Below are 23,522 nucleotides of genomic sequence, written 5' to 3'. Positions count from 1 at the left end.
GAAGATTAGAAATGCGGATATTATATTAAATTAGGATAGAGCTCATCGAAACGAGAATTTTGACACTAATTTCGAAGAAATCGGTCCAATATTAGACCGAACGGGACGAACCGGTTGAACTGGACCCAAACCGGACCATGGGCCCAACTGGGCCAACCTTTAAATAAACCCAAGGCCCATCTTTTCCCCATTTTTGGCTGAAGTAGCGTAGCAAGCGTACAGGGAAAAGAAGGAAGAAAATCCCCCCAACGCTTATGGTGATTTTAAAATCCCGTAACTCCTCCGTCTGAGCTCCGATCGCCGTACCGTTTACAGCCACGCATCCACCGCGTCGAGCTCTACATTTTTACCGGAACAATTTCATAGGTAAGCTCTTAAATATTCTCAGCCACTCTTTTCTCCCAATTTTCAAAATACAGGAAGGGAAGTTGAATTTCTTTAATTTCTGATGTTTTAGAATCCAATTAGCTTGAGAAAAACGTTCACTCTTGCTTACGTGAAGCTTGGGTAAGGTGAGGATACGATAATTCTATTTTAATTTCATTGAATTTAAGCTTTGAGTATTAAGTTGGGTATATATGTGTTATAAATGTGTATTAGGTTGAGAATAAATAATTAGAGCTTGAAATTGTGAATATTGGAACTTGGAGGAAGCTGAGCTTAGAGTCTGTTAAATTTTGAGGAGCTGCCTTGGTTTTAAGTAAATTGATTTGGTCATTACGTGAAAATCGGCCAAGGCATGGTTTAGGTTTCTTGCATTTAATATATAATGTTCTGTGAAAACTTAGGCTAGATGACCATAGGATAAGTTGGAATGCAGGTGTATATTTAATGTTTAGTAATGGGTTGATGAATATGCTTGGTTTGGTTTGGTGATTTGTTTGTAAGATGATATTGGTTGCTAGTTGGATCTTTGAAAGGATATGTGATTGAATTGTTGATTATATGGCTATATTTTGGTTTGGTTGAATGATGATTGATGAAAAGATGTGGAGCTTGTTGAGGATTATTGTTGGCAATTTGGATTGGTGGTAATAGGTTTGAAAATAATTGGGATGGAAATTTTGAATGAAAAATGAGGTATTTTGTGTTAAAAGCCTAGGATTTATGAACTATGATTTTTAGTTGAATTTTGGTTGTTGGATTTGAATATTATATGAGTATAATTGTTGATCTGAGGTAGATTTATTGTGGTGATTGTTATGATGATGAGGAATGGTATGTTGAATTGGAAAGAATGCAGGTTTGGACCCGAAAATGGTGGCAAAGTCCGAGTTTTAGAGGAGATGCTGCCGAAATTTTATAAAAATTAGAGATTTTGTTTATATGATTATTTAAAAAGATTTAGATTCAAAGGTTATATGGTTTGATTTTGAGTTATTAAGAAAATGAGCATGTTTTAAGTTTGATTCATGTAGAAAAGAATGAATTATGTTTTGAATTGGAACTATTGATGGACGGAATGGGAGGTGTGGTAATGAAGGATAAGGATTGAATATGATTGATGTATGATGATGAATGAGATGCGATTGAGAATGATGTGGATGTTGATGAATTATAATTGAATTATTTATATGGCTTATGAATTTGAATAATCTGAGATACGAGATTTCCTAGATTAAGTGCCGTGGCTTGCCACCACGTGTGCCAGGTTGAAAACTCGATACTCTGTTGACTTTACGACGTAAGTATGACCGGGCACTATATAAATTCCCGGGAATGTTACCCCCATTGAGCAATATTGATTATTTTAGATAAAGCTATGCATAGACTCTTGGGGATGCACGTCGGGGGACAGTCTAAGGACAATTCAGACTTGTCGGGTTGGCTGGATAACTGACAGATGAGCCTCATCAGCCATAGGACAAGCATACATCATATGCATATTACTTGAACTACTTGCTTGTGCTTTAATTGGGTGTACCTATATGTACTTGCCATGCTAAATGTGAATTTATTATCTGCAGTAATTGTAACCTTCTTGTGTTTGTCTTTATCCGTCTATTTGTCTGTGAAAATGCATGATGGAGTTGGAGGTATGGAAGAACGGCAGTATGGGACTTAGATTTAAGATTAAGTTAAATTAGGTTTAAATATTCTTAGAAAACCACCTTTTATGGCTCCTATTTAATACTTTAAGCTCTATAATCTGAGTGTCGACGTTCTAGGATTGCCTCTGGCATTCCCAGGACCTTATATATTATGTGTGTGGCACCTTTACCATACTAAGAACCTCCGGTTCTCATTCCATACTATGTTGTTATTTTTCAGATGCAGGTCGAAAGGCATCTCGTTAGGCGTCTGGAATCTTGAAGCGGAGTGGTTATTGAGTAGTTTTGCTGTATAGTGATGTATATATAAGTACTTGGTTTTCTCTCCGCATAACTTGTTTATGGAGAGGCAGGACTGTGTATATGAACTTTTGGATTTTGGATATGTATATATATGTATATATGTGTGTATATTCTCCGGCCAGTCTTGACTTCGCAGGTTGAGTCAGGAGCTCGTTATTTTGTACCTTTGACTCTTTGTTCCTATTTTTGGTTACTTTACACTTGACAGCTGTAGCTTTCTTAGCACGCAAGTTAACTCATTTCTCGAGCGTTGCGCTTTTATTTCGCGATTTTTATTTCCTCTATTCTTCAAGACTCCTAGCATATTATAATTCTTCTGCTATTATATATATATATACATTTTATTTTAGAGGTCGTAATACCACATCACCTCTATTTTACGACTTAAGCGTAAAGCTCTGTGTGGTAGGGTGTTACATAAACTGCTAGTCATCGTCCTCATATTTTAGCTCTGCAACAACATGTGATAATTTAATTGATTCATGTTATCATTAGTACAATTTACATCCGGTTATACTTGTAGCATTTTTAAGGGAAAATGTGAATGCAAATATTGTCCCTCCCTTATTTCATATTTATCCTTTTCTTTGGTGTTACTCATAAATGAATCGGGAGTAAAATTCCACTCTGACCCTTAACTATTTTGCGAACTTCTATTGCACTCTTTATCAATTGAAAAATGACATTGCGGTCCCTAACTACTGTTCCTGTCAGACCTTTTGCTCCCTCTGTTAATGTCTCCATCTATAACTAACAAATATTGCTTACGTATATCGTTAACTCAACATGTGCCAAGCAACCATTTAAAGGACAAATCGTCCCCTGATCACTTAACAAAAATGATGCATTTTGCCCCTCTCTTCAATGATTTCTTCGAAGCTGATTTTGCTAATGGTTTAGATAATTTTACTCTCGGCGGAGGAGGTAGGCCGGAGACAAATCATGACGGTGATTGAACGCGATGCCTCCAGTACGATTCTAGTGGATTAGAATTTGTACAGAGATTGTAGTGATGAGCTCGCTATGACTGTGCTTGATTCATCGGGGTTGTTAGGGTTTAGTAAGATAGAATTAGGAATTGTGATAATAATGTTAACGCTATGGTTAAGGATAATGAGAAGTGTGGGGTTGGTGATGGTGATGCAAAATCCGAAAGTGAAATTGATCAATTGGATGATGTGGAGAAAGCAGAGGGAGATCAGTTATTGAATTTGGATGGAGAAGATTCAATGTGCATGGTAAGTAATAGTGATGTAAAATTAGAGAGTGGATTGTGTGGTGAGGGCGGGAGATTGGATCAATTCAATAATTTTGGTGTGCAATTGAGGTTGGAAGACAAGAAAGAAAGAGAGAATGAGAGGGTTGAGGAGGGAGCGTTGTCTGGTTTTGAGCATTCAAAGGTTGAGAATTCAATGTATAACTATGGAAGCGACATCAGTGATGGCAATAGAAATGAGTCTTGTGTGGCGAAAAGTGTGCAATATCACAAGGAATTAGAAGTGCGGAACAAGAATCCATTGGTTATAAACTCCTCTGTGACCTTTGACTCAAATGATTTGGATGATTTTCTGTTAGATAATGATAGGTTTGATCGAGGTCTTGAGATGTCTAGTTTTCTTTACGAGAAGTAAAAATGGAACAATAAAGTTGAACAACAAAAGGAAAAAGAAGTAAAGCGTTCCTGGCCTCTCTAAAACTTAGCATTTTGCTGAGTTATCACGATTTGTTCCTTTAAATAATTATTTGATACGAGTTGAGTTAACAGTACACATAAGTAACATCCATTAATTATAGACGATGACATTAACAAAGAGAGAAAAAGATCTGACAAAAATAGTGATTAAAAGTCGCAATATTATTTTTTAATTGATGAAAGGTGGAATGAAAATTTGCAAAATAATTAAGAATCAGGGTGAGATTTTACTCATGAATCGGAGACATGGGAAAGGGAAACTTCTAACCACAAGGGTGATACCAACTGGTTGGCGTCTTTATATTTATCCTCAAGTACAGTGATCTAAATTCCAATGATAATTTGCGTGCATTCCTAACAAAAATATGTTAATTAACTTTGTTCTCTTTTTTTTTTTTTTGTCAGTCCTTCTTAATGAGCAATTTTAATCAATTGAAGTGGTTTGATTAGTATATATAATTATATATATTCTCTAAAACTTAGCGTTTTGCTGAGTTATTAGGGAGGGATTTATCTCTTTAAATAGTTGTTTGCTATGATGCACGGACACTGACACGGACACGGGACACGACACGATACGGGACACACCGACACGCGGATTTTAAAATCTTACATAACACGGGGACACGCATATATATAAAATATAAAGTATTTTTTAGATAAAATATAATGATATTTTGATATTTTATTGATATTAAAATATAAATTAAAATTTTTAATTATTTTTAATATCTTATTTTAATTATATCAAGTATTTAAAATATTTTTTGTTTTAATAAATAATAATATATACTATATCTAAATTTATTTTAAGAATATATGTTAAGAATAAGACTGGATACGCAGACACGTGATGGTATTTAGGTGTGTCCAGGCGTGTTCAGAGAAGATTTTTTTATTTTTTTATTAAGACACGGTTGGACACAGCAGACACGCGTGTCGGATGAGTGTTGGTGAGTGTCGTATCCGAAATGTGTCTGACATACGGACACGATAACTCAGAGAAGTGTCCGTGCTTCATAGGTTGTTTGACACGAGTTAGATTAACGGTATACGTAAGTAACATTCATTAACTATAGATGACGACATTAACAAAAGAAACAAAATATTTAATGAAAATAGTGATTAAGAACCGCAATATCATTTTTCAATCGATAAACGGCGAAATGAGAATTTGTAAAATAATTAAAAATCGGAGGTGAAATTTTACTCATAAATCGGAGACATGAAAAAGGAAAACTTCTAACCACAAGGGTGGTACCAACTCAGTTGACGTCTTCATATTTATCCTTAAATACAGAAATCTAAATTCCAATGATAATTTGCATGTATTCCCAACAAAAATATGTTAATTAACTCTGTTCTCTCTCTTTTTTTTTTTTTGTCAAAACTTCTTAACGAGCAATTTTAATCAATTGAAGTGGTTTGATTGGTATATATATCCCCCCTAGTCAAAAGTCATAACCAAGCCAAGCAAATTTTTGAGAAAGAAGCATTATAAGCACACCCCCAATAGTTATCAAATTTTATTTCTATCTATATCTGTCCACTTTTAGAGTCTTGCTACTTGATGCTATTACCTTTGGCCAATTTTATGGTGTTTTTTATTTGGTGTCTAACTTTTGTCTAAATTATTTTTTATAATAATTTTAAAATTTTTTAATTTTTATACTTTTAAATTTAAAATTAATTATTTTACCTATTTTAGTAATTAGATAATACTTTTTAGACATCATAACAAACACCATTACTTTTATAGAAAATGTAAAATACTCTTTTATTTATATTTTTTGAATGGTTTTAGTGTAGAGGTATTGACACTTTTAAATTAAAAGTAGATAGATGGTACATATATGTTTAACTTAAAAAGTTTTATTCTAAAATTATATCTAATGGCTCAAGAAATAGGAGATGATAATCGAACTCTACTGGATTACAAACTCTATCCTACATGGTAATGCTTTTAGTCTGGAAGTCTCAGAAAAAGTAGAAGAGAAAAAATGAAAAAAAAAATCTTAATTCATATGAATCTATTATAAGTAAAAAATAATAGTATATAAGTAAATTTATAATTTATTAACGGTTTTTAAACGTTTAATATTAATAGATATTAAATTGAAAAAAATTATATGATATAGAAATTTAAATAAAAAATATAAAAATTTAATTAAAAATTTGATATAAATTTACAGAATAATTAAATCTATATAAAAGGAACAGTATATAATGCTCAAAGAAAAAACTTAAAAAAAAAAAAATAATTGAGAGGCCATTGTTGCAAGTTTTTCCCTATTTTTTTTTTTGCAGCAACCAATTATAAAGCAAATGAGGCATCTAATCATTAGAAGAAATTGTGAATCTCACTCATGTTTTACTCGTCTAATCAACTTACTCCTTTTTTTTTGTGACTGAAATAAATTAAAAAAAATTAAAAAAAAAGGATCTTCTTAAATAGAGGAACGATCATTTTTAAGATAATTTTTAAACTCCTTTTAAGATAAAAAAAGTTTCACATGAGAATGTTGTAACTTTATCGTCATCTTTATTATAATATTCATCTCTCATAATCAAATAAAAGTCAACACGCCAATTGGGTAAGAATAAGTTTAACCCACCCCTTTTAAGAATAAGTTTAACACCGCATTGTTAAAAGTGAAAGAAAATGTTTTTTGTAGCATATATTCTCTTGTCAGAAACACTCGGCTCAGGATCCGAAAATATGCGCTTAAGGGTACCAATTGGGTATCCATATACCCGACACGGCTCATAAAATTATTGGCGACAGATATTCTTTAAAATAAGAGAAAATGATAAATAGATCCCTGATCTTTTGTTCTGCGGACATTTTTGTCCCTAACCATTGAAAAATACTTTTAATTTCTTGACCTTCACAAAATTTGGACGGATCAGTCCCTCCTTTCAAATGCCTCCGTCAGGGACTGATCCGTCCAAATGTCTCCGTCAGGGATTGATCCGTCCAAGTTTTGTAAAGGTTAGGGACTTAAAAATATTTTTCAATGGTCAGAGACAAAAATGTCTGTAAGACAAAAGGTCAGGGACCTATTTGTCCTTTTCTCTTAAAATAATATACTCATCCATTCTTTTACAAAACTTTTCATTAAACAATTACCAAAAAAAAAACCTTTTCATTAAACAGTTTAATTAAATATATTAAATTATTTAAATAATTTCAATTACTATATATATGTTTATGTGAATAAAAAAAGGATTTTTTATATCTTGAAAAAATATTTTTATTTTGTATTATTTATTTTTATCAATTGAATATTAATTTTCATTGTAGTATTTACAATTTTATTATATTAATTTTTAAAATTTAAATTAAAAATAGCAGTAAATTCATAATATTTTATTAATATTAATATTTTCATTATACAAGAATACTTATCATTTCTGAAAAAAAAAACATGTGCGTATTTTGGGTTATAAATTTTTCTACGTCAGTGTGAGAGAGAAAGCAAGGTGCAGAAGAAGCTGACTGGAAAGAGCGAAAAAGCGCAGACAGACGGACACTAAGAAGAAAATCTCTTTCTTTCGCTGAAATTCATTCAAAGATACACTCTCGTTCTTATTTCTCTCACCGCGTGGCTCTCTAGCTGATTCTTCACACTTCGACATGGCGGAGCGTTCTTCCTCTTTTGGACTTGGTCCTCGATTAGGTCAGATTTCTCGTCATTGATTGATAGCATGATTGATTTTTTTGTTGTTTTTAAATTATATCTTATATTGATATCTATTTTACGATTTGTGGAATTGTTGAATCCTGTAATTTATGTTCATTTTCTTACCGCTTTACGCAGCTTCATGAAGTTTCGGCTATTTTGGTTTGTTGTTTTACCATTGTCCGTCACTGTAGCTTTCTGTAGAAGTTGGTGTCTTTTTGTTTCTTGAATGTGTTAGTTCAGTTGGGTTTAGTATATTGAAAATTGAAGAAAAAAGAGAACAAGCGTCATTGATGCCATTTGTGCCACTATGTCTGGCAGTAGCAGAGGTAGGTTTCATTGAGTATCCGCCGAAGAAAGCTATTATTTTTGTGGAAGAATTGGGATAGTCTATGCTAATTGGCAGACAGGCTTCTGTAGTTCTGTGTCTCTTTTGGGGAAAAAATCTATGTTGTCTAAGAAATTCTGCTACATTGAGCATCTGATTTTCTAGCTGGCTGGGTCGTGTTGATTAAAAAAGAAAAAATTGTATAGAGCGCTGCTGCTGAGGGCATTGTTAGGTTGGAATATTTGTGCCAATATAGAATCAAGAAAACAAATGAAAAGTAGAATAAAGAACAAACAAAAGCACAGCAATTTATATGTGGTTCACAGAAGTTTTACATGGCAAGATATAAACTCCCCTTTGAATATTTCAGAGAAAATTGCCGCTTTATTGCTTTTTATTAGTTTTCTTGATGATTAATTTCCAGCAGGCTTGCTCCTTCTTTCATTATTTTTCTGTTTTAGTGTTGAAATGGATTTTGTAGCTGAGATGCTCAACTTTCAGCACTTTCACCCAAATTGTAGGCTATAGTGCTTCATCTGTTATCAGTTCCTATCCCCTAATACGAATGCATCAATAATAAATCCATGCAGATTAACATTTTTAACTCAAAGTGGCAATGATACATTTGTTGCGAAATATAGGATATGAAGCACATATTGGAATTTTAAATTAGTAGCACCGGTCCACATCATGTCTTGTACAGGTGTTTTATAGCATGAATATTGAATGTTAGATTTCTTATACATGCGAGACAGTTTTTTTCTTAAAAGGAATGAAAATAAAAATAGAACCTAAATATTTTCTTACTAATGCATGTAACCTCTGGTTAATCGTTTCCCGTGTATGTCATTAATCTAGTATTCAAAAAGATATTTAGCTGAATGTCATATTATATCATTTATCAATTTGCAGATCTTCAGCAACTGCAGTTTGAAGCACAGCATCGGTGGTTGCGCCCTGCAGAAATATGTGAAATTCTTTGTAACTATCGTATCTTTCATATCACATCAGAACCACCAAACAGGCCACCAAGTATGGTTCTAAAATGTGTTGCTCATAAATTTATTGCTAAATTCTCATCACATGTACTTAACACGTGTGGTGATTGCAGGTGGTTCGCTTTTTCTTTTTGATAGGAAGGTTTTGAGATACTTCAGAAAGGATGGACATAATTGGAGAAAGAAAAAGGACGGAAAGACTGTGAAGGAAGCTCATGAGAAGTTGAAAGTTAGTAAACATACTTCTGTTTCGAGTTTGTGATTGATAAAATTTTTGTAAGAGGGAATTTATTTATTTGCTTACAAATTTAGGTGGGAAGTGTTGATGTGTTACACTGCTACTATGCCCATGGAGAAGAAAATGAAAATTTTCAGAGGCGTAGCTATTGGATGCTTGAACCGTGAGTATGAATTATTTATTTATTATAAAATATTTTATGAGAATTGATATGTTGAAACTAAAGTACGTCAATATTTTCCATGGCAGTTGCTGGCTCGGTTTTCTTTCTAAGTATTACATTGTTGCATTTGTAATTAATCTTGAAAAGATTTGTTGATAGTGAATATAGTAATATACACTTGCACATTTAATTTCTGTTTCTGTTTCTTAGAAATTCTTTTAGTTTTCAAATTTCAATATAGTTCTGCTTAAGTAAATATTATTTTTCTTTAAAATCAGGTACAATGTTTTGATTAATTTGTTTGCTTGCAGGGATATGATGCATATAGTATTTGTCCACTATTTGGATGTTAAGGTATTTTCTTCTTCGTGTACTTCTCCCTCCTCCTTATTTGTGTGTGTGGCTGAGAGAGATGCTGTTGTTATTGCTGTTGGTGATTTTGTTTTGTTTGTTATAAGTTGCCCTGCACCCCCCCCCCCCTTTTTAACCTGCGTCAGTTTTAGGAGTAGATAATTTTTTTTGTTAATATATCTTTTACCAAAGAATCTTAAAAATAATATTTTATTGACTTAATATTATTTCTTAATTTTGTAAAGCTGGTATTGACTCGATTTTTGGATTAATTGATATTTTGTGGGTTCTTTATTATTTTAATTTCCTTTTTTTTTTAGGTTAACAAGACCAATATCGGTAGAAATATTGATACAGATGAGGCTATGTCAGAATCCCAGAAGGGCAGTTCTGTGTTATCTGGCTTCCCCACAAGTTATAACAGCATGCCTTCTCGAAGTACAGATTCCATGAGTCCGACTAGCACTTTGACGTCATTATGTGAAGATGCTGATTCTGGTAATCAAGGCTTTAAATATCTTGATGTACTGTTACATTTTTTTTTTCTGCATTGGAGTTTGGTCCATGGCTCATTGTTTACCATTTAAAAGCCTTGATCAAATTTCATACCAGAGGATATTCGTCAAGCAAGTTCTGGAATGCACTCGTTTGGCAACCCTTTGGGGAGTGGTCAGGCAATGGATATCATTGATACTTGTTCAAATAGATCATATTTTATGCATCCCATTTCAGGTTAACTTGTCTTCCTTTCTTCAATTTGTTTTGCATGATTATCTTCTAACTTAAGTTCCGCGCCTAATGTTAATAAGATAGTCAAAGTCTCGACTTGTAAGCTTTTTTGGGAATCTCTATTGTGTATTCATAAAATATTTCAGGTGATCATGGACAATCAACAATTTCTGTAACAGACTACATTCCACATGTCCAAGGGGATAAATCTAGATTAGGTATTACTGCTTACATTGAGGACCGAAAATCACATGTCATGCCATTAAGGGACACTATCACAGAGCAATCTGTTGGATTGTATACACCTTGTTCTTCCATTTCATCTGGTTCAAGGGGAAGCACCCTTGAACAAGAAAAAGCTGTTCCTGAGAATCTCTTCGGATCTAAAAGTGGCCTCAATGAGGAGTCAAGGGGTTCTCAGTCTACCCAGTCAAATTGGCAGGTACTCACTCCTCCTTACATGCAATCTTCTGATAAAATTGCATTGCTGCTTGTGTTAAATTGCAGTTCTCAGGACATAGACGAGTAGTTTAGATTTTGTCAGCAATATATAACACGTGCATATGCTACTTTAATTGTTTATCAGATTACTTTTGATGAGAATACTGGACCTTTGCCAAGATGGAGCCTAACCGAATCGTTAAGTTTGGAATTTGAATCTGATTATAGCATGGCTTTATTTGGGGGTGAAACTGATAATGCAATTCCAGAGATTTGCCCTGACTTGTTCACTTCTAATGGAGAGCTAAAAGAGCAACCTGTGCAACAGAAGTTCCCAAAGCAGTCTACAGATGCACAATCTCAGCATGCACCAAGATCCGACAGTGAATATGAACTTCCTCGGGAGGATAGTGCTGGCTATTCCTTGAATGCAAAGCATGCATTACTGGATGGAGAGGAGAACCTGAAGAAGGTTGATAGCTTCTCAAGGTGGATTACTAAAGAACTTGGAGAGGTGGATGATCTGCATCTGCAGTCTTCCCCTGGTATTTCATGGAGCACAGATGAGTGTGGGCATGTAATAGATGATACATCATTGAACCCGTCCTTATCCCAAGATCAGTTGTTCAGCATAAGTGATTTTTCACCTAAATGGGCTTATGCAGATTCCGAGATTGAGGTACTTGTTAGTTATCAACTTATCATGTCAGTTAATTCTTTCAATAAGAAAGAGACCACAAAGGTGACTTTGATTTGAGATTTAGTCAGAGATATATAACTACTTTTTTAGCCAATTATTTTTGGCTCTAATAATATATTTATCTTGTGTGTTCTGTGCTAAAAATATGATAAATGAAGATTTGATTGATTTTTTAAAAATCTTTTTTTGAATTTTTTTTCCAACACATTTTTTATTTGCATGTGATATCAACTGACCCTGTCTTAAGCGCTTTTGTTTTTGGATGTTTTCCGTGCCATATCTCCTCCTCTGTTACTCCTTTCTTGTATTCTATGATGTATATGTTAATTTGCTGTCTGCTATAGTACTTTATTATATGTGAATAATGGTTTTACTCTTTCCTGCCAAGAAACTACTGGTTATATTTACTCCTTTTCCTTGTTCTTTGCTTAAATATAAGTGTACAGAAGGCACCTGTAGTTTGATTACATCATATCCTATTCGTTATCACACAGGTGTTGATTATTGGAGCATTTTTGAAGAGTCAACTGGAGGTGGAAGCCTGTCACTGGTCCTGTATGTTTGGTGAAGTGGAGGTTCCTGCTGAGATTTTAGCCAATGGAATTATGTGCTGTCAAGCTCCACCTCGTCAGGTTGGACGTGTACCTTTCTATGTGACCTGTTCCAATAGGTTTGCTTGTAGTGAAGTGAGGGACTTTGAGTTCAGAGAGGGATTTGCTAGGAATGTAGATTTTGCAGATTTTTTCTACAGTTCAACTGAAATGATGCTTCATTTGCGACTTGATGAGTTACTTTCTTCGAAATCAGTGCTATCTACTAATCAAGATTTTGAGGGTTATATGGAGACAAGAAACTTAATTTTTAAGCTCATCTCACTTAAAGAGGAAGAGGAATATTCACATAAGGAAGAGGCAACTGCAGGGTTGAGTGTATCACAACACAAATTGGAGGAGCATGTGTTTCACAGGAAGATTAAAGAGAAGCTCTACTCATGGCTTCTTCACAAGGTAACTGAAGGTGGTAAAGGGCCAAATGTATTAGACAAGGATGGTCAGGGTGTGTTACATTTAGTTGCTGCTCTTGGTTATGATTGGGCCATAACTCCAGTTATAACTGCTGGGGTTAATATCAACTTCCGTGATGTGAATGGATGGACAGCTTTACATTGGGCTGCATCCTGTGGCAGGTAAGGGATCAACATTGTTTCCTTTGTTGATTTGAGTTGATTGTGCATATGTTGCAACTACTACTTTGCGTAAACGTTTCTTTTACTACCTTGATTATTCCTTTTTGATAGAGTTCTGGAAACTGCTTGATTGGCCATAATTTCCCCCTTCATATTTAAACATTTTTATGCTAAACATCACAAGTTCATTCACGTTTTTTTTACTGCAACTGCTGTGGTCAATTGATCTTTCTAATCTCTATATACTGTTATGCTGTCAGTATTAGTAAAAACTCCATAGTAGTACTTCTCAAAAGTATTGCAAAATATATGTTCATTCAGCATAACACATCTTTATGTAATTTTTTGTCCGGTGCTCAGAGAGCGAACAGTTGCTGTCCTTGTCTCCATGGGTGCAGCAGCTGGAGCATTGACAGATCCAAGTCCAGCATTTCCTTCTGGTAGAACAGCTGCTGATCTTGCTTCTAGCAATGGACATAAAGGAATCTCTGGTTTTCTTGGAGAGTCATTATTAACTAGCCACCTTGCGTCACTTACAATGGATGATCCAAGTGAAGATGGCAGGAATAAAACTTTAGGTGGGAAAGCAGTGCAGACAGCTTCGGAGCGAAGTGCAACACCTCTACTTTATGGTGATGTATCAGATACTCTCTGCCTTAAGGATTCTCTTTCTGCTGTCCGTAATGCTACACAAGCCGCTGATCGCATACATCAAGTATTTAGGATGCAGTCATTTCAGAGGAAGCAGTTAGCTCAGTGTGAAGACGATGATGAGTTTGGATTGTCAGATCAACAAGTTCTTTCCTTTATAGCTTCTAGGGCTTGCAAATCTGGACAAGGAGAGGGTTTAGTGAATGCTGCTGCAACACAAATTCAGAAAAAATTTCGTGGTTGGAAGAAGAGAAAAGAATTCCTGATCATTCGCCAAAGAGTTGTCAAAATCCAGGTTAATTGTTCTGCTCTCGTTCTTGATTTGTCTTATATATTCTCGAGTACACTGGATATTCTAGATGTTGGTTTCTTTTTCTTTTTTTTTTTTTTTTGGGTGCATTTAGGTGTTGGATTCAATTCGAACTATCCTATTTCTCTTTCTGTTATTTGGGATATTGGAAGTGCAACCTTTATAATTTTCAATGGAGTTCATTTGATGAGAACTCACTTGGGAATACTATATTCTTTTGCCTGTTAAAAATACTGCTACACATCTTTTCATGGGGATTACTTCTAACATCGGCATTTATATTGTTTCCAACCTCTATCCTGTAAGGAAAATTCAGGGATTTGAAAAAGATTTGTATTAGTCGCATCCTTCCAGTCATTTTATGCGTTATTTCTTTCCCGGGTCTTCTTTCTGGATTATTCACAAGTTGATTTTTTCTTTTTTCTTTTTTTATTTTTTTATTTTTTTATTTTGTGCCTCTCTACATTTGAGACATCCTGTCACTGACTTGAATTCCATGTTGTTAAGGCCCACGTAAGAGGTCACCAGGTAAGGAAGCAATACAAATTAATCTGGTCTGTTGGAATCCTAGAGAAGGTCATATTACGCTGGAGACGTAAGGGCAGAGGCTTACGTGGATTCCGACCAGATACCCTTAACATGGTCCCCAACCCACCAAGCAATCCTTCACAAGAGGATGACTATGATGTTCTCAAAGAAGGAAGGAAGCAAAGTGAAGAAAGGTTCCAAAAGGCCCTTTCAAGGGTGAAATCCATGGTCCAGTACCCGGAGGCACGTGCTCAATACCGGCGGGTGCTGAATGTAGTAGAGGACTTTCGTCAAACCAAGGTATTATATTTTCTAATATATGGATTAATGACGAAACTCTGAATATCTAGCTTAATCATAGGTTCTTTTACTATCCAGCAGGAATATACCAATTCGGAAGACACTGTTGATGGGGTGGCGGATTTGATTGATATTGATATGCTTTTGGACGATGAGAACTTCTTGCCTATAGCATATGATTGATCCTCTGCAGTGGTTACTACTACTACTGCACTTCCCAGTGTAAATACATACATGGCCCAGTTGGTTTTATTTGGCATTGGAACAGCTCTAACATCTCTTGCTGTATATAGTTCTAATCAGAACTCTGCTTGGGTCCTTGGCTTTCGAGTTCTGTATCAAAATCCTTGTTGGACCCATGGCTGAATTCAAAGTAGATTGTAAAAGCTAGAATACATTCAGGTTTGACAGTTGTCACAGGTCATATACTGTAATTTAGATATGGTTTGACTTTTATATATGGTGGTTTTTACTTTTTATACGCAAGGAAATCCTATTTATAGTAGTGCGGGACTTGTACAAACACAAGGGTAGTTTAAAAATTATACTTCATTACTGATCTTGATCTTGTTGGGTTAATACATGTTCATAAACAAATTTCTTGAGTTTAAACTATTATATTATATTATATAGTTAAATATTTAAAATATATTAAATATTTGTAACTTATTAAAAGGAATTTATATTAAAAAATTGAATATTATTTTAAACTATTAATGCTATTAACTTTTTAATTAGTAAGAATATAAATTAATAAAAGAAATTATTTTATTATTGGTTATGCAGATGAGCAGCTCCCTCACTATTAATAAAAAATTTACTGCCAAAGTAAGGCCTTAGTTCATTTTTTTTTAATTACTTTTGTTTCAATAAAAAGGTACATTTATATATGAAAATCCCGTTTCAACATCCAAACACAACAAATTTCTACTTTTACTTTAATAATAATAATAATAAATTCTTGAAAAATTTAAATGAATTCATAAATTTTCAATAAACCCTTGGAAAAAAAATTATCCAATAATTTCTAAAAATTATAATAGTGAACTTATAAATTCCTACAATAACAGAATTGAAATCTAAGAAAAATAATTGGGTTCAGCTTGCAGTTTTTCACTATAATTTTCAGATATTATTTTCTTTTCTTTTATCAAAATTGGCCATAATCTAATAGTCAATAGGGGCTATTTGTATCCGTCAGCTATGCTATAAATGCTGGAATCCAAATTTTAGTCAAGACCTTTTCTCTGTTCGAAGCTTATTTGTTTGGTTTATGAATCTATAAACAGAAAACAATTGTTAGCAGACGTCTCAGTCAAATTTTGCTTTTCCTCTCTTCTTGCTATATTTCTCCTTCCAAATTGTGTTTGTTTAGGGTAAACATAGGTGAAATTTTTCATGGAAAAAGTTCCAATTTTATGTATATAATTTTTCTTTTAGAACTGAAACAGATTAGAGAATAATTGGTGTTAATTCAATAAAATCAAATTACGAATATACATAACAGTTCTATTACTTTTATGGACGATCTGAGACATAAGAGAAAAGATCTACTTGTGACTTGTGAGAAAAGGGAAAGAGACCGATTGGTGCTTAAAGTCTCATCTGATTGGATGATACTGATCAGAAACTCTTCTTGGTGGCAGCTTTCGCAGTATGAAAAGCACCAACCCTGATGGAACAATCTCCACCAACTGCACGCACATTAACAACAATCAACAAAATATAGATAACCATTAGAAAGTACTACATTACTACATGGAAGGTTCAGAAAGCCTTTTTAATTTGTCACATGATGTAATAAGATTTGATCCCCTCTATAAGAAAGATAATCTAAGCTAAGATCATGTTGAAACCTACCAAATAATAGATGAGGTTAAGAATGGGATGATCCAACACATCCAGATCTGCTTCCTCGTCAAATGCAGATACTGCAAGCTACAATGAAGGTGACAACTAAGACCATGTTGTAAAACCAAAAATCATTCAACAATATACTTGCATCATTGCATTTATTTGTCGGGGTGTCAGTTTTTGAACATCATCAGAACAATGCATCATCAGTATCCAAAAACATTTGTCCAAGCTCACATCTAGATATATTGATCCAATGATGTAACAAAAAACCAACGGTGATTGATTAAAGAGAACAGAGCGCATAGTATAGCTTTTAAAATGAAAGGAACTAACCATAGTACATCTTATCAAGAAACATGTACAGCAAATAGTTGTCACTGAGCCAACCTGCAAAAGCGAGAAGTTATGCACCGAAAACTTTTACCAGAGTTTGCTGAAATTTCCCCCAGTGAGACTTGCTGCATGGCTGTATTTGATATTGCAAGTGTATATTTTTCTTCTAAGGTTGAATAGCTTAGAGGAACTCAAAGTTTAGATACGAACCTCGTAAAGCTTCTTTTGACGACCTCTGGATTCAATTGGGAAGCGCCTCAGCAGGAAAAACAGCCTAAACCATTGCAAGCAGCTTAGTGTTGAATGACATAAGAAGAATGGTGCTATTGCAAAGAGAAAAGCTTACCTTCCACCATACAACAAGAATCCAAGAGCAGCGCAAAATGAAACAACTGCAACACAGCATTAGAATGAAATTCACAATTCTAAACAACTACGCATAAGATGTTTCTAGGCACTTATACTCCAAGCCGTATAGATGTTTTAACATATCAAAAACATTCCCCCCACCCCCCAGTTTTGCATGTTAAATAGAACATCAACCAAAACAAAGTTGATAGAACTTAGAAGTAAATAACCTGCAAGGAAGAGTTTAGCAATCTCTGCGCCAGTGTCAGCGCTGCTTACGCTCATGAAAATCCAAAAGCAGATCTATAATTATCAGGTCAGAAGATAAAAGCACTCTCAATCTCTTTGAACTAAATTTAAGAACACTTTCTGTTTTTCAGGACTAAAATTGAAGGACAAGGCTATAGATTCAGTGCTTGCCTGTATGAAGTAAATAAACCCATTGATAACAAAATAAGCAGGCCTAAGTTTTTGCGCTGGTTCACTTCTTGCCTAAAATATATTTGGGTATCATGAACAGAATATAATATACAGAGAATTAATAAAATGACTGTTATTTTAGTTATTTAGTACTTCCAGAAGTAAGTAATTATACCTGGTGGTATATCTCAGCCCAGAACAGGACAAGCAACGTATAAGTAGAGAAAAACAGAAGACTAGGAATCTCCATTAGCACCCTCTCCAGTGACTACAATAATAACATAATATGATAAAAGGTCAGAACAGAGAGGAAACAAGGTAGGCAAAAACAAAATGAAAGAAAAACAAAGGATACAATAAAATTTCTGATATTATATTGTATCTGTGCATTTACTTGAACTACTTTTTCTTTTTCCTTGTCATAAATTACAGTAGAAAATATAATCTCTCATAATAAAGGGTACCAAAAGTGCTATAGATTTAGCCCCCATGGTCAACGTGTAGGGACAGAAATACATAAAAAATAGGAGATACAAAGTCACAAGCTTTTGAAGTATCAGAGACACACAAAGAAGTAAGATGTCTCTGTGAGACAAAATCCACTGAATTCTTTGTCCATCCAGAAACTGGGAACAATAAGTCAAGGCTAGAGAAATAACTTTTCTATCTTGTTTCAGTGTCTATGTACCTGTCACGAGGGATCTTATCAATTATCATACACACACCCTCTAAGAGTCATCAATTGTACTAACAGATTTTTCTCCCATTTAAAGAAAACAAATCCTAAATTGATCCAACTAATTCCGTAACACATTTCCCAATTTTACACTTGCCAAATTCATTCTTTGCAAAAACCACTATACGTGCTATTTTCTCTAACTTACCAAACCAGGAAGTGAAAGGGAATTAATGCACAAGTGTCAGTATTTCTAATTCTGAAAATGAAAATTACCTTGGGTTTAATTGCAAAAATAGTTTCGTATGAACCAAATATAACAGCCCTCACTGCAAATGTAACAAAGGTTCATTAATCAGCAAACATAAAATATGCATACAAAGCTAATTTTAGCTCTCTTAACAAAAGAAATTCACAATTCTTACATCCATTGACAATAAAATTCATTAAGTGGAAAACCTTCTGTGTTGTCCATCCATATTCAGGTACTCTCATTTGAATGCGCACCAGTTGCACCTAACATTACCATAAATCAAACCAATGATCATTGAATCCTTTTGATACAATCCTCGTCTTAAACTAAAAAATTAAATATAATCTACAAGAACGAACAATTTTTCCACAGCTAAATAGGTTCATAGGGTTTGCAAAAAACAGTTATGCTAAGAGAGAAATATTAGTGTTTGAACATCGAGATTCAAAAGAAAATTAACAATAGCTACAATTTGAAGCAAAAAAAGGGGATTGAAAACGATTGCAAAACACCAATGCAGATCCTTGAAAAATTCCATTCAATTTCCTGTTGTGAACAGTCATCAGTTGAGGAGAGAGGTAGAGCTTCTATTTTTTATTTTCCCGGGAAAATGAAAGAAAATGACGTACGATGGCAACAATGGAAACGGTGGCGTAAGCGGCACAAAGAGCATAGTAAATGCCTCTTTGCCATTCATCCGATTCATCAACGTCGTTCCACCAGTGAGATACAGCATCAATCTGAGGTCCTCCTTCTCCGAACACAAAACTCTTTGTCCTCAGTGAAGACGCCATTGACGTGGAGCTGCAAATGCAGAAGGAAAGCGATGAAGAAGAAGGAGGAGGAGGAGGAAGAAGAAGACGGAGAAGAAGAGAGGAAGTTTTGTTTGTGTGTGTTCGTCACTCATCACTCATGAGAAGAGAACCGGTGGGACACGTGGCGAGAGGGGAGAAGGGACAGGTGGAGGACGTTGTTGAGACACGTGTGAAAGCGTGGCATATTCTTTTGTTGAGTGAGAGGACGATGCCTTGCTTTGTTGGAAGAAAGAATGGTGAAGTGATGATGTGATTTGTGATGCCCCTTCTTTTGAATTGACCTTATCAAATCAATAATTAATTAATTATCATATTCTTAATTCTTCCGATCAATCAGTGCACTGCACACGCTTCCTTATTTACTTTCAATTTGACCCTTTCAACTTTATCCATATTTTGCATTTTCCTATTTTCCTTCAAGGATTTTTTTTTTTAATTCTTTCTTTTCATCTATATAAGTAAGGTTGGAAGTTAGTCGAGATAAACAAAAGTTTAAGCTTGGCTCATAAAAATTGAGTTTGGCTCACGACTTAGGGGTAGCAATGGGTAGGGTTGGGTAGGGTTTGGAGTCAACTCTAACCCTACTCGCGGGTTGAGATTTTTATATAAACTCAACCCTACCCTACCTGTGGGTTGAGAATATCTCAACCCTAACCCTACCTGCGGGTATCCGACCCTACCCGCGGGTTAAAAAAAAAAAAGCAACGTTATTATATAACTTGATGATAATTTAAAATAGAATTGACTTTTATGTAAAAAAAGTTTATTAAATTATCAATTAATGATCTTCTTTTAATGACTAAGGATCTTTTGTATTTAGTAAGAAGTCTTTATTTCAACATCCACTTAAAATATATTTTTATATAAATATATAACATATACATATATAGGGTGCAGGTTGGTCGGGTAGGGTTGAGGCTCAACCCGCACGAAAACCCTACCCGCACCCTACCCTACCCGCTGCGAATCGGGTTGGCAACCCTACCCAACCGGGTGGGGTCGGGTTGGGTACCCGCGGGTAGGGTACATATTGCCACCCCTATCACGACTCGACTTATTAATAATTGAACCTATTTTTTAAGCTCAAACTCAGCTTACCAAAAGCTCACGAGGTGGCTTTAACTCACAAATTAGCTCAAATAATAAGAACATAATCTATAATTCTATATCAATAAATTATAATTTTTTTTATGTTCTACATTAAAATTATATATAAAAAATAAATATAAAATTTTAAATAATTAAGATCATTAATATATATAATTATATATTACTATTTTATATGTATATATATAATATTAAAAGTATAGATTAAATACATAATATATATATATATATATATATATATATATATAATCAAACCAGCTCATGAGTTAATGAACTGAGCTTATTCAAACTCAAGTTCGACTCATTTAATTTATGAGTTCAATTCCAGACTTAAGTTTGACTCACTAGCTCATGAGTTTAGCTTATCGAGCTATTAACGAGTTAAGTTTAAGCTGACTCATGAACTGACTTGCCTCACTTCCAACCCTATATATAACTCATATCCACTCAACTATTTAAGGGATAAAATTCGAATTCATTTTAAAGATCTTTATTAAGCAAAAATATTAAATAAATTTTAATTCTTGATTTAAGATTTATATTTTAAAATTTAAATTTTATAATGTTTTAATTTTTTATTTTTAATAATAATTTATTTTTTTAAATATTAGAATTTTTTACTTTTGTCCAAAATGTATTAGGACATGCCTTCATTTTATTATTCAAAATTGATGGTTGAATTAGATTGTTAAGTTTTTAAAATAATCTACTTCATATGAATACTATCATATTAGTTGATATAAGTTAAGTTACATAAATTAATTTTAAAATATTATATTAACTACAATCAAAAGTATTTATAAATTAATTAGAGGTTAATATTATATAAATGTATTGAATAGAAATTAGTTATACATCTATTTTAAACAAATTTATGTAAAATGAATAAAGCAAATTTAATTAAATATATACACATAAATCGAATCGATCAAATTCAAGTAAATCGAATTAACTAACAAACACAAATAAAAAATAGTAAATTGATCTGATTTAATTTGATTTACTAATTTTCTACTACAACAACCACGACCAAGTGGAATGAATAGAGAAAGTGGCTACTCAGCTTTACATTATACTCACTTACTCTAATGCTATTATAAGGCTACTTTACTACACTAGTTCTCTAAATTTACTATTTATTCATAATATAAAATAAATATCTAGCATACTATATAGTTATCATAAGAGCATCGTTGAGTATTATTAAATTTTTTGTCGAATTTAGCATTGCGTGTTATCGTCAATTTAACAGGAAAAAATTGGAATTATTTTATCGTATCAAATATTTATCGTCGGATTTGCTATTCCAATGGTAAACTAGTAATAATTGGATGAAAAATGGAAAATTTGGCGCGAATTCGTTACCGTCCGATAGATCCGAAGATAATTCAATTTAGTGCGGTGCAGCGTTTTAGTCACACGTAAAATATTATTGTCGAATTTAGTCGCCAATAAATCCGATGATAACGAGTCCTAAAATTCAAAGTGTGAATCCTTTTCCATTTATTTCGAATCCCCGGCCCTTCTTTCTCTCTCTCTACCATCTCTTCTCCCACTCTCTCTCTAACCCTCTTTCCGCTGCTCCGTCAGTCCCGCCACCGCTGGCAGCCCACTTCACCGCCTCCTCTCTACGCCTCACCCTCTGCAGGCACTGTAGCCCACACTCTCTCTCACCCTCTCCCTTGACATCCTTTCTGCGCGGCCCCCTTCTCTCTCTCTCCGTGCCATCCACCTCTGCCAGCTACCACCAACAACACCAACCCTCCAACATTCTCCCATCGTCATTGCTATCGCTGTTACTGTCTTTACTGTTGTTGCTGTTGCTACTGTTATTGCCGCCGCTGCTCTCTTTTCTGTTCTCTTCTCTACTCCTGGATTCTAGGTTCTTCTTCATTTTAATATTAATTTCACTCTTTGTTTTAGTTATTCTTAATATTATTATAGGTTTTAGTTATTAATTAATTTTATGCTTGAGTTAGATTTAATTTTAAATTTTAGAGGATTTAGATTGTTAAGATATGCTAGATATAAAGTATTATATTTTAAGTTGTTGAAAAGTATTTGAAATTATTAATGAAGTGATCAATTTATTTGGATATTCTGCTGGAAATGTTGTAAATTACTGCAGCTATTATATTATTAATGTTGGCTTCTTGTCAATTAGAGTTGAAAGAATGCTTGGTTGTGTTATTTGATAAGTTTGATGCTTTTGAATACCAAGTATTCCATAATATGCATCTTGTAATAATTGAATTTTTGGTGTGTATGCAATGATATAATGTCATATTGGTTTGTTTATGAACTTACTTTTAATTGCTATATATCATACTTTAAAACTTTACTTTTGTACAAATTTACCATAAATTGTTATCTTTCGTATGTGTATTAATATTTTTAGATTTGGTGAATTTAATTGAGTTTTGACTAATGTTGTGGATTGAGGTTGGTTGGATTTGTAGGACGGTGGATATATATCCAGTTTTAGAGAAGGTTATGTCAAATTTTTTTTTGAATAGTATAAATATTGAAGAATTTGTGTTGATTAGTGTTAATTGGTATTCTCTTTGTAGACATGACGACTAGTAGCAGAGGTGTCATGAGTTAGTCTCGTGGTCGTGGTAGAGGGAAGGTTTCTACCAGTACCCTAGGGACTTCTTAATCATCTCCCTCTACTTCGATTACCCCGTCAACCCCTGTGACGTCGCAGGTGGGTCCACCAGACCAGTAATTCATCATGGTCCCGAACCCCAACTACGTGGCTCCTTCTGCTATGTCCCTCCAACTCCAGCGACAGAGGCCGCGACGCCGGAATTCTCTAATGCGTCCCAGCTAGATGTCCTTCCACTACTGCCTATCATACCAATGAGCAGATGCGCACTGGAGGCAGCGGCGCTTAGGGCTGGCAATTCATATCCTATCCACAGGTACCCAACCCGGTCCAACCCGTTCAGGTAGGGTAGGATACCCTACCCGTTGCGGGTAGGGTAGAGTACGGTCCGGGTAGGGTACGGGTTTAGGGTGTACTCTACCCTACCCTACCCGCACCTCAAATATAACACA

At 34.2% G+C, this 23,522-nt stretch overlaps 2 protein-coding genes across 5 annotated transcripts; one reads left to right on the top strand and one right to left on the bottom strand.

Annotated features, from left to right (window-relative positions):
* Positions 1-7,475: 7,475 nt before the first annotated feature.
* LOC112734425 (calmodulin-binding transcription activator 2) lies at positions 7,476-15,132 on the top strand. 4 transcript variants are annotated; one of them, XM_025783733.3, is made up of 13 exons: positions 7,476-7,727; positions 8,971-9,090; positions 9,170-9,285; positions 9,369-9,457; positions 9,769-9,811; positions 10,129-10,306; positions 10,421-10,540; positions 10,684-10,979; positions 11,124-11,657; positions 12,173-12,864; positions 13,225-13,810; positions 14,333-14,653; positions 14,735-15,132. In XM_025783733.3, exons 1-13 carry the CDS (start codon positions 7,685-7,687, stop codon positions 14,834-14,836), a joined length of 3,240 nt encoding a protein of 1,079 aa, XP_025639518.1. In that variant the 5' UTR covers positions 7,476-7,684; the 3' UTR covers positions 14,837-15,132. The 4 variants fall into 4 exon arrangements, with proteins under 4 accessions (XP_025639518.1, XP_025639517.1, XP_072084679.1 ...); XM_025783732.3 differs by having other exon boundaries at positions 7,480-7,727; positions 14,732-15,132; XM_072228578.1 differs by having other exon boundaries at positions 7,615-8,059.
* Positions 15,133-16,105: 973 nt separating this feature from the next.
* Positions 16,106-19,642, bottom strand: LOC112734424 (tobamovirus multiplication protein 1). The gene is made up of 11 exons (XM_025783731.3): positions 19,170-19,642; positions 18,713-18,803; positions 18,564-18,616; positions 17,787-17,879; positions 17,612-17,683; positions 17,422-17,494; positions 17,190-17,235; positions 17,054-17,117; positions 16,844-16,897; positions 16,514-16,591; positions 16,106-16,347 (listed from the first exon to the last, which is right to left on the bottom strand). The coding sequence occupies exons 1-11, from the start codon at positions 19,332-19,334 to the stop codon at positions 16,255-16,257; spliced, it is 882 nt and encodes a 293-aa protein (XP_025639516.1). The 5' UTR covers positions 19,335-19,642; the 3' UTR covers positions 16,106-16,254.
* Positions 19,643-23,522: the final 3,880 nt, after the last annotated feature.

Source organism: Arachis hypogaea, chromosome 3, assembly GCF_003086295.3.
Source record: "Arachis hypogaea cultivar Tifrunner chromosome 3, arahy.Tifrunner.gnm2.J5K5, whole genome shotgun sequence".
Classification (NCBI taxonomy): domain Eukaryota; kingdom Viridiplantae; phylum Streptophyta; class Magnoliopsida; order Fabales; family Fabaceae; genus Arachis; species Arachis hypogaea.
This window is presented reverse-complemented; position numbering and strand designations above follow the sequence as displayed.